Source organism: Colias eurytheme, chromosome 6 (assembly GCF_061535395.1).
Source record: "Colias eurytheme isolate Ceu_HAF_F1 chromosome 6, ilColEury1 Martin Lab GWU primary, whole genome shotgun sequence".
NCBI lineage: Eukaryota > Metazoa > Arthropoda > Insecta > Lepidoptera > Pieridae > Colias > Colias eurytheme.
In genome coordinates, this window is record NC_142985.1 from 3,221,192 (window position 1) to 3,233,561 (window position 12,370).

At 31.5% G+C, this 12,370-nt stretch overlaps 1 protein-coding gene across 1 annotated transcript; it reads right to left on the bottom strand.

Moving 5' to 3' along the window:
• Window positions 1-1,211: 1,211 nt before the first annotated feature.
• LOC149907530 (uncharacterized) lies at window positions 1,212-2,431 on the bottom strand. The gene has a single exon (XM_090102494.1). It carries the CDS (start codon window positions 2,190-2,192, stop codon window positions 1,212-1,214), a length of 981 nt encoding a protein of 326 aa, XP_089958620.1. The 5' UTR covers window positions 2,193-2,431.
• Between the last annotated feature and the right edge of the window lie 9,939 nt (window positions 2,432-12,370).

Below are 12,370 nucleotides of genomic sequence, written 5' to 3' on the forward strand. Positions count from 1 at the left end.
AATAAATTTTATCAAATATACTCAAGTGACTTATCTAATGAAAGACATGACGTGTAAAGTACAATAAGACATATTTTATCAAAATTGGTTCATCCATTTATTGGATATAGGTATAAAAGTGGGAATAAAAGTTGTCAAATAATATACCCAAGTGGCATATCAAATGAAAGGGCATGACCTGACGTGAGAAGTATGATGAGGCATATTTAATCAAAATCGGTTCATCTATTTATTGATTTATAGCGGTAAAAGTGGGAATGAATTATCGAATGTGGTCAAATAATATAATCAAGCGGCATATCAAATGACGTGTGAATTACAATAATTAGTCATGTTTTATCAAAATTGGTTAATCTGTTTATTACATATAGGGCACCTTAGGGGTGATAGTGGGGATAAATAATCCAAATGGAGTACCAAACGAAAGGATATGACATGTACATAATATACAGGGTGTCCCACTGTTGGTATACTAAACTCAAAGGAGGTTATAGTTTTGCCTACGCTGAGTACGTAAAAATTACTTAAAAAATTCCAGACGCATTTTTTTTTCCAAATAGATGAATTCTTAAAACTCTATGTGTACACCCCTAAGAAGCAGCCCGCCCATTTTTGCCACTAGCACGTGAGCTATCGTTTAAGATTATGTTTTCATAGACAAAAAGCTCACATTAGAGAAGCGGTATATGACGGCTGCGCGAAGCTAGAGAAGAAAACATGGATTTTCAGGAAAAATTTATCAAAAATTTTTTGATGTACTTTTGTTGTTTATGTATTTTTTACGTGATCAGTGTATACAAAACTACACGTCCCTTCGCGCTTAGTATACCAATGGTGGGACACCCTGTATAGGTATGATTAGACATGGTTTAGATCAAAATCGGTTCTGCCATTTACTAGGGGTGAAAGGGAAAAGTTGAACGTCTGTGAAAGTAGAAGGAATATGGGAGCGGGAGAATAACCACATCCTAGAAATTTTGAACTCTTCTGTACCTAAGTTTTATACCTAGCTCAGTTTAGTAATAAATTTTACTAACAGTTCTTTTGTGTTATTATTTATTTTATTTCTTAACTTTATAATAATGTGTAAGTACTTATAATTTAGTTGTATATGATAGTACGTGTTTCAAGACGTGTTTACTCAATAATTGTGTGTTAAGTAGTAACTACTATGCAGTCACTATTCCACGCGGACGAAGTCGCGGGCACAGCTAGTTTGAAATATGAAACGCTTTCGGAGTAACATTAGTTCTATATTGTTGACTATTTTGTTTAGCTACCTTAGGATCAATAAATTCTAATGAACGTGAGCGGATTTCTAAAAATTCTATAAATTCTTTATATGTTGGTAATAAATTACAATTTTTACTACTTTGCAGTTCCCACTGCTTACGGGACTCGGAATCTAATTTTAAGCTTACAATATAAATAACAATAGTGTCCCAAGTACTTACATCTATTGACAAATTTTTAAGTGCAAACATACATTCATTAGTAGTATCTAATATTTCGCGTAACGCTGTAGCTGATTCAGTTGTTACAGTTTTTTGATTCATAAATTTCTTTAAGATACAATTGGCAAGATACTTTTTGTTGCTGTACCGATCTTCAAGCTGTTTCCAACATAAATTATAATTTTCTGCAGTTATTGGTATGTGTCGCAAGAACTGTTCCGCTTCTCCAGTGAGTTGACATTTTAAATAATGTAAACGTTGAACGTCATCCAATGTAGGGTTACTATGTACCAGTGACAAAAACAGGTCTCGAAAGCTCGTCCATTCTGCATATTTCCCGGAGAAATGTGGAATAGTAATCTTTGGTAATTTAAAACCTTGTTGATTCGAATCTGAAGCTGTGGTGCTGCCATCTGGCGCATGATGTACAGTGGTTGATTTAACTAAATTAGCTCGAGCTTCCCGCAACTCATACTTATAATCGATGTATTGTTCTTCGCAATTGCCATATGTATCAGCCTTGACATAAGTAGTAGCATTCAATTTATCACTTTCCGAAACTTGAATAATTTGTGTGTGAGTTTGCAAAAACTGAGACCAAAGTTCTTCAAGCGCATCTAATCTTGTCGATAAATACGCATCATTCGCTAAACGTTCTTTAGGCGATTTCTTAAAATTAGATCTAGCTTTTGTAATTCGATCATATATATTGTTTTGCACTTTAATATAAGATTCCATCTTTCAAATACAAAAACTAACAAACAAAATGAATACACAAACACATTAAACAAAATGAATATACAAAAAACTTTATAAAAATTTATAGGTTAAATATTTGAAATACGTAATCCTATAAATTAATTTATACATTAACTTGATATTAATTATTAACTATAGGAAATCCGACAAAGATTTAAAATACAATATTCATAAACTGATACGCATTCACAGAATATAATAAGTAGGTTATTACGTTTTAAGTTTCAGCGAAACACGTAACCTTGACCTATTTAACACGTCAATCTTTAAAGTACAAATCAATTTATTTTGTAATAGGCAATAGCAATTAGCAAGTTTTATATACGATTTACTTAAAGTCCCAATATATTAAAGTCCAAGTATGTATTATGATATCTCGAATGTACTCACGGTTTGTCCACTTATTTACTCACTCACAGCACTTATACACAAAATAACCTCCAGATGCAGATGTGAAGACACGATGATAGAACACCCAACTCGATGTAACGCTGACCGTTATAGTTGTATGTACGTACTATTAGTCGTAATCCACCAATAATAATTTCATCGATATTGTCGTAACTCCAAAGCCAGTATTCTCCAGTATCGTTATATTTTATTAATTATATATTATATATTATATCCGGCAATCGTAAGGACCATGAACAAAAACTCCCTTTTTATGTATCGCTAACAATTTAATTCCTTCCAACAAAACGTTAAGATGACACACTTGATAATGAGTAATGACAATGCAAATCGCAATTCGTGTGAACAATAAAAATATAACATAAAGTGACGGTAGGTCGAAAACAAACGTCGTAAACAGTAGGTCTGCGCTTTTTTGTATATTTTTTTTTGAGTAAAATATTTTAAACCATATTACTATACATAAACACATCGTCTATTACTAAGAACGCTTAAGAATACTTTACTGAAAAAATAAAGTGGATAAAACGAAAATTTTTCTGAAAAAGTACGAAAAATACCAAAAAGCGAAGTTCAGGTGATGTAAGAAAATCATTAAAAGTTTTTTAAAGTGCTTAAAAACGCGTTACAACTTCATTTCTTAGTAAAACACGTAGAAAGGTGACAAGCGGCAAAAGTCTGAAAGTCGATTTATTTTTTATCACACCTCCGGTCAAGGTGGAGTTAATAAAAGTTGAACGTGATGCTGTGAAACTGTTCTTATGTCGTTTAATTTGCATTTACAAATTTCTGGAGATTAGGCAATACATTTTATGAATTGTGAAGGTGAAGATCCCAAGGTTAGGGGTATAATTTATTGACTATCCGTTCTTGACAAATACAAGTTACGATTTTGTTCTTATTTTTTTATTATTAACCCATTGACCACCGAGCGGCCCGATCGGGCCACGACACAATAGATTTTCTATCGTGTCTTCCGGGGCCTGATGGATTAATAGGAAAGCGCTCGATCACAATCTCGCCTGATGTTTAACCTAAGATGTGCATTGTGACTGTGGTCTAAGATTGTAGGTGCGCGCTTCCCTAGAAGGTACCCGGTCACTCTACGCATGAAGACTACTTTCTTTTTTATTTCATGTATATTGTTAAGACCACAGAGTTAAGACAATATAGATCACTGCTTGTTTCGCCTAACACTTTTTACAAGTTAATATTATAAACTACGTAATATTGTGTTAAAATAAGTTTATTTTGTCAATTCTATATTTTACTTTTAATTTAAATCCAGAAAGTTAACTTTACAGTTGGACGGATTATTTTGACGTAGAGAAGATACAAATATAGAGAGGTCTAGAATTTGCAATTATTTCATTGTATTTTGAATTTAAAAGCTAATTAACTCACTCAAATCATGTACACTTCCCACACATGTCAAGTAACAATAGAATTACATGGATATCGTTAATGTGACCCTTGTTAACATGATTATTAAGTGTTGGCATTTAACAGGTCGTAAGCTGAGCGGACCTTAATTAGCGGAATTATTAATTGCCTAAATGGAGTTATAATGTTAGTAATTTTTGTACTAATATTTATGCTATATGACTTGAGTCGGTTAGGTTATATGGCACAAACTACTATCACGCTTCGGTGATGACGTCATAACGTACTCATGGGAGTGTTACGTTGTTTCTCGATAAAAAGGCCTGATTTTACTGTAGGTACATATTATGATATGAAAAATTTACTAGACATTGCTTTTTAAAGTGAAACTTTTATTACATCGTCTCAAACTTTTTGGTCTGTGTAGCGCATGTCGCGTGTATCGCGGCTGCCGAGTAGGTATACCTACTCGGCAGCCGACCGTCACGCGACATGCGCTACACAAAGCAGTGTTCGGAACCGTTCGAACAGTTTCACTTTTACCGTGGTTTCATAAAACCACACAACATTTTTTTTTATTTTACAGTATTTTGCAGAATACATCCAAATTACTTCTCTGAATATCATACACATACAACTGTACCTAAATGGTTTAACATTGAAGTTATGTATTGCTCTCTGATTTTATCGGGCACAATTTTATTTTAACAAATACTTTTTCTTCATTTGAGCATTGTAGAAAAACTTTTTGATCCATTTATAATAATATAATCAATGACTTAATTTGATCCAGACAAGTAAGGTAACACAAAATCCCTCATGAGAAGTTACTAAAAATAAACCTTAATAAAATTTCAACATCATATTTAATTCATAAATATTTCGGATTAAAGTTAATAACCGTTGGATGCTGTTATTTAAGAGCCTTATCTATAAAATATCATTAATCCATCATACAATCTCGAAAGCTCAATCCTTTTAGTGGAAAAACTTTGCAAACTAAGAGAATTTTAATAACAATTCGTGGAATTAAATTCATATTGGATCAGAACGTTAATGCAAACAACGTTTCCGACAAATTAAAATAAGTGTTATTTCAGTGAACTAATGAAATTCTGATATAAATTATGCAATCGGCATTAGTTAATGAAGTTGAGAAAAAATTGCGAACGTGCAGTAACTAGTGATAAATTGTATTTTTGATATTATTATTGTTGATTAATGTTTTTAATATAAATATGGTCGTTTTTTTCGCATTCTGATAAAGCCAAGACAAGCCAAAGTGAAGTCCCATGTCCCCAAGTGGGGTAAGGGGCAGATGCATTATACATCTGTTTCACTGATCGATTTTCTTTAGGGACAAATAGGTGATCAGCCTTCTGTGTCCTGCTAGACTGAGACATTTTTTTTTTTCGTCTCCACTGGGAATCGAACCACTGTACCAAGGAGGCAAAACCCAAGCCAATTACGAAAATAAAAATGCATCTATCACAGAATGGTATGAAAATTATATACATATAGAGTTAATTATTTAATTCAAACTACCACAATACCTTCTTAAACTTAATAGTCTTATTGTAAAAGTAATAAATGATAAATAATGCAAACAATTCAATAATTCATGAACTGCACTTCAAATCTTAAACAGACGGTTGAAATGAAGTCCTTTTTATGTTTCATGTTGATTTAACTCGCTTCTATAAGAGTTTCCCCTGCATTATTTTACACTGCAGTGAACTAAAGAGTTTCTTAGCGACGGATTTCGGTATTAAGGTTAGGTTTTAATGGAGTATTCAAGGAAACGTAACGTCGCGTTTTATTTGAATGGCCGATGCAATTTGGGTTTCATAACTGCATTCGAGGTACGTTTCGTGTGCTTTCAAAGAAAACGTGGGCTTGGAATTTATGGTTAGTATGGTATTTTGTAAAAATCTTTGCCGTTAGTTAAATATAGGTAGGGATAACGTGTTAAAATAAGAATGTTTTTTCTTCGCGTGTGACATCGTATAGAGTAGGTACCTATAAGGAAGAATTTATGTATTTACAAGTAAATACTGTTATTCTTTCATAATATAAATAGTTTTTTATGTTATATTTTTGAAATGTATGCGCAATAAAGTAAATCATAATATAATTTAGGTAATATACTACTGTACAGCTTTTCGTAGCACTATATATGCCTACGGGCTACGAGACAGTCAGCTACGTTAAAAAAACAGTGATAATATGTGTATAATTTTGTTTCACCTATTGCATAAAACAACATAAAACGACATAACTTTGATAGATATATATTTTTAAGTATAAGATTCTTTACGTATAATAATTTTTACCCCGCGTTCAAAATATATTTAACACTTCTACTAATGTAGGCTTTACAGATGAAATAATTAAAAAAAGTCTGTGATATTCTTATTTAATTCATTTATTACCATGAAAAGAGTAATACAGTAGTAGAGTAGTAGTTCCTCCTACATTAAATGTGTAGGTATGTTAAAAGTTGTAAACCAACCTTCAGTAAGGTCCATTAACCTATTTATAGTAGTGATCGAGTAACAAACACACATCTATCACATTCAGCCTTCAAGCAAGGTTCATTGACATAGTTATTTAATAAAGGCAAGTGGATTTCAATCCAACTTCACGATAAATGCATGTTTGTCCAGAACCGATAGAAATTTGCTTGCTCAACGTAAATTTATTCCACAAGACTTATTTACCATCGCTCTTTATGACTTTTCCATTAATCTAATGCGTTTTTCTAGAACGTTATTTGTATTTGCTGGGAACTAATTAACTGATTAGTTTTTTACGAATCCTAATTAATATTATAAAAGCGAAAGTTTGTGAGCGTGGATGTATGTGTATGTATGTATGTTTGTTACTCTTTCACACAAATACTTCTGAACCGATTGATATGAAATTTAGCACACATATAGAGGGTAAACTGGATTAACATATAGTATAGGTTTATCCCGGATATCCTACGGGAACGGAAACTATGCGAGTTTTTTCTGTTACTCAAAAAAACGGATATTGTATAGCAGCTAAATATTCACAACAGCTATAGTTGTGAATATTTAAATAAGTTGGTGTGGTACATTAAATTGTTAAATAAATAAATATTGCTACAAAGCAGCCCTCCTTCAAACCGTTCACACCTCGTTACTCCACTGTGTTGTCTAAGAGAAAACCTATTATCTTTCTAAAAGCATTTTAATTTATGCCGCTAATGAAGACGCTGCATGTCTAGGCATTGGAGACAAGACGCGAAGCAATTTCCGGTTTTTAGTTTCAAAGACATGCCTGTTAGTAACTCTGTGTCTGCGATTCGAACATAATTGTACTATCGATATATTAATTTAAATATGGGGTAAAGTATTTTAATATGTGTAAACAGGGGATGGATGTATGTGTTTGGTGTAAAATTTTTGGATATTTCCCGTTGTATTTAAAAAAAGTTATTGTTGTCATTTTACTCATTAGGCTTTCGATATCAGTATATTTTTTTTTGATATCTGCAATAGTTACGGAATAATCGCCTGTGCACACTTTACGATTACACCCTGTATAGATAGAGAAGGTAATAAATAGTACTAGCACAGCACAACTTAGAGAGTAGGTGAAATTACATAATTCTATGTACATTTTGATATTGAACCCATGATTTTTTAATTATTTTCTTTCTCTCGAAAATTCATGTGTACAAAATAAAAAAGAATATCCAGTCGTTCTCAAGTTTGAAATAACTTTTACTTACCACAAAAAACATATGCAAACCGAATCAACACATCTTCATAAACAATATACATGCTACTTAAATGTAAACAGCAGCAGACAGCAAAAATTGAAACACAAAGTCATATTTATACCTAATTCGAGAACCGAAAGTAAATATCAAAGGAAGCACTTTGACAAACACGGATGAGCTCAGAATTGGTTCCGCTGTTTAGTCGCCGGATTGCTTCCCATTCGTCTTATTTGTGAGAAAATTGCAGGATGTACTTAATTTGCGTCTTAATGTTTAGCGTGGTAGGGGACATTATTGAATCAAAACATTGTTTGTGTTTCTGTTGTTTTTTATCGATACAGAATTGATAGAATCGAACGTTCAGAAAGCTTGTTTAGTTATTATGAATTATCAAGATCTTTTTGAAAAGTTTGTTGCCCTAGGGTATTAACTTTAGTTGGAACCTAGTGAGAACTAAGTCTAGGACAGAATATATATGAATAAATTTTCTTCTATTTCGATGTTTCACAAAGTAATTAAAATTGTAATTACAAGAATCTAAAATGTATATTCAAGCACAATTTTAATTTATTTTTCTGAAGTTTCATGTTCTAATTGCGTACATTAAATAAGAACACTCCATAACATTATTTTCACACATTTTTGTTTCTGTAATATATCGTTAAATAATTTTACAAAATTCCTAGATTTCAAAGACACTCAGAACAAAATTTATGCCAATAACAAACACGTTATTCTCGTACCTACGACGTGTCCAAAACCAATTCCTTGAAATCTTCCACATTTTCGTCAAAAATATTAACATCATGGAACGCATTCAATGTTCTCGAATATTACACTTCAGATCACCTCGTAATAGGAGTAATAGCGAAATTGGCAATATCTTTGTTTTCAATTTCAATCTTGAAGCTGAAATCGATAGCCTCAGGGTCTGTTAAGATTACTAAGGGTGCTAGGTCCCCCATTTTTAATAAACGAAAGCTTAAGGCGATGAGGAAATAGATAAATATGCATTATTGTAACTTTGATTGAAGGTGAGGGAATAATAAATACACTTCTTGCCACACAGTTTGTCTATGAAACAAGATTTGGTAGTGGTTGATTATTGTTTGCAGTTCAAATAAAACTTCAGTTAAGTAAGTAAGTAGTGTAAACAACAAAATTGACTATACTTTTGTCTTGAGTTGTTAAAGAAGTATCTTGATGGAAAAGACGTTAAAGAAGTTGCATTCAAATACATTTATCGCCACACATGTTAATTTATATTGTGAACTAGCTTTCCACCCGCACCTTCGCCCGCGCAGTCAAAGAAAAACCCGCATAGTTCCCGTTCCCGTGGGATTTCTGGGATAAAACCTATCCTATTTCCCGGGGTAAAAAGTAGCCTATGTCCTTTCTCGGGTATCAAAATATCTCTATACCAAATTTCACGCAAATTGGTTCAGTAGTTAAGGCGTGATTGAGTAACAAAAAGACAGACAGAGTTACTTTCGCATTTATAATATTAAAGTATGGATAATAGGTAATAATCAGTTGAAATAAGTAAGTTACGATTGACGAGGAATATACGCTTGGTTAAATCTACAAATGAATATTTCAGTTAATTATTGTTATGTAAAATAATATAAAGATTGTTTTTCACAATCCTTTTGCCTAATGGAGGTTTAATTTAATCAAGCCAGTATCATAATAAATAACAAAGTCTGAAAATAAACTTAACATTAATACCAAAAGTTAATCAACATAAAGCATTTTCATAATGTTCGAATCGCAATCGAATAAATTAAAATTTATTAATATTTTTTTAATATTCCCCGACTCTGAATCGTTCATTGTACAAACGGACTGTATCGAAAATTTCATTAAGCTGAAAGTAAATGGAATGAACGGGAATTTTACACTTGAAAAAATTTCAAAGGACTCCACTTGTAATACTCAATATTGCGTTAAAAGAGACCGCATAATAAAATTGTATTTGTTGAGATACACTTTGAATGTCTGTCAGGGCTTGTATTCTAATTTGTATTGGATGAACATCATGCTCTATCGGGTTTCGAATTAAGCAATGTTTATCGAAAAGATCGTGTAGTAAATAATCGTATAAGTTGTATACGTAGTATATTATTATTAGTCTGTGGTATAAGGTTTGTGAATACTACCACAGACTAATAATAATATACTACGTATACAAATACTACAGATTACGCAAAATGATTTCATACAATCATTGAAGTAAGGTTGATTTAACGCACTTTCTACAGGTTACTGATAAATAATACACATTATGAAAAAGTGATTAAGAGTGAATTGGACGGATTGTACATCCCCATAGTTATTTATTTATACATAGTTACTAGAAATAATATAATGATTTACGTATCTGGGTTTACGCTGTTTCAATTTAAAAAATCTTATATGATAAAAAAGAAATAACATTTAACGAGTTTTTCATCCGCAAAATGTATCCAAATTATTATTCGAACATGGTAAATAATGTTTTATTACATGGATAATATTATTTCAAGGTTTGAGGTTATCAAAAACAAGTTGAGGCGGAAACTTCGTGAAAGGCTTATCCCGACATTAGTATTCGAAAAGTTGTAAAGAAAACATTTAAGGCAGCACGTGTATGCATCACTTATAGAGAATATAAAAAGTCGTATTGCGTAGGTATAAAAGAACTGATGGTTTCTAAATAAAGAAAGTTCAATTTGATATTAAGTTTTTTATAGCATTCAAATACATATATAAATATAAGTTTTAAAGGAATAGAAACAAATCGATCACGGATGATGAAAAACGTTTATCAGTAACTCAGTATCTATGTTTTATAAAATGCTATATATAACTTTGGCTCAGCCTACAAAATAATTACGTATCTACTTTGTTTGATTATATTATTGTATGTTTACAGGATAGGGATTTAATTTTTTGTGACTTGTAACTGATATTCAGTATTTCAATAATGCTAATTTTTATATAATTTTTAATTAATTATATAAATTTATTGCCAAATACAACAAATACATTACCCTTTTTGATTTGTTTCGTGAGGTAAAAGAAAAATATCGGTTCCATCTTATATATATAAAAATGAATCGCAAAATGTGTTGGTAAGCGCATAACTCGAGAACGGCTGAACCGATTTCGATAATTCTTTTTTTATTATATTCCTTGAAGTACGAGGATGGTTTTTATGTAGAGAAAACGTAAACATGTACCACGGGCGAAGCCGGGGCGGACCGCTAGTTAACAATGATTTTGTTATATTAATTACGTACGTTAATTATACCATACCCACAATTCCATTAAACAAGATACAATCAAAAAGTTGTTCATGATATCCTTAATGACGACTCATGTTAATTTATAACATAATCTATATTTTACATTCAGTCTAAAAACGTGTCCTAGTTTTACAAAAACTCCGAAAAGTCGCAAATAAACTTTCCAAGCGTATCAAGTTTCAAATATGTCGCCTCCAAATAACATTATTATGATTACGCTGAATTATTCATAAAAATTCATATTGCATATATAATTATGCTGTCAAACGTCGGAAGTGTGGGCGGTAGCAAGTTAACGACTTCCGTTGACGCGAGCGACACTGAAAATTACATATAGTAACACTTTTCATACGATAAACTGTATGTTATTAGGCTTTTTCGTTTCTTGAGAAATGGGCCGAGTATTGGTTTTTATTGATACTTGCTTTGTAGCTTTGATAGGTGTGTGTGTTGATTGATAGCAGTTGTTTTTTCTTTTTTTGTAGGAAAATTAATAATTTTTAGTTTAGCATTTTGAAATGAATTGAATTGAATTTATCATGTTCCTTGCATTTATTTTTAATGTTATGTTAGGGTAAAATAAAATAATTTGGAAAATCCAAAAGTGCACGCCTCATAATTTTTTTTTTATAAATATTTATTAATTATTATTTTTGTTTATTTAATAACAATTAAACCACATCGAATCAGACCCTGAAAAATGAAAGGGTTCTATTCCTGAGCATACTCAAGCGTAAGAGAAAAAAAAAAGACTCGATTAGTAAAGTATTTCGGTCGCTATCGTGTTAACAAGAAAAAGGATCCGCACATACAGACACACGGACGTCCAAGACAGAACTTTTTTAAACTGTTTTTTAACTAGTTTAAATAACAAAAATGACATTAAAAATATCATGAACGTTAAAAATAGTGTTTTTTCTTAATATGTGTGTGTATGTATTATCTTACAAGTGCAATGTATGATACATAAAGACATTTTAAGTTTGAAAAATCAGATGTTTTGCGCGAAGTGACAGTAGTACCCACCTCAACGCTTCGCTTATGAGGCGTGCAATAAAAATCATTTTATAATCAAACAGAAGATAATAAAGAATCGAGGGTGAGATACTTGAAATAATTATGATATTTTGCATTAAGTACCTATCTTAATATAGTGCTGTAATTAACTCACTTTTGACTAAAAATACTACATTACAACTCCATGGAAAGCTTTGCAGTAATCCTATATTTTAACATTTCATGTTTAAAAAAATTGTATGTGAATCAAAAATAAACCTTAATTTCTTAATTAGGTACATACGTGACTTTATTAATGTAGAACGTAC

Coding starts and splice junctions, on each gene's coding strand:
- LOC149907530 (XM_090102494.1), bottom strand. CDS start 2,192: ATGGAATCTTATATTAAAGTGCAAAACAATATATATGATCGAATTACA.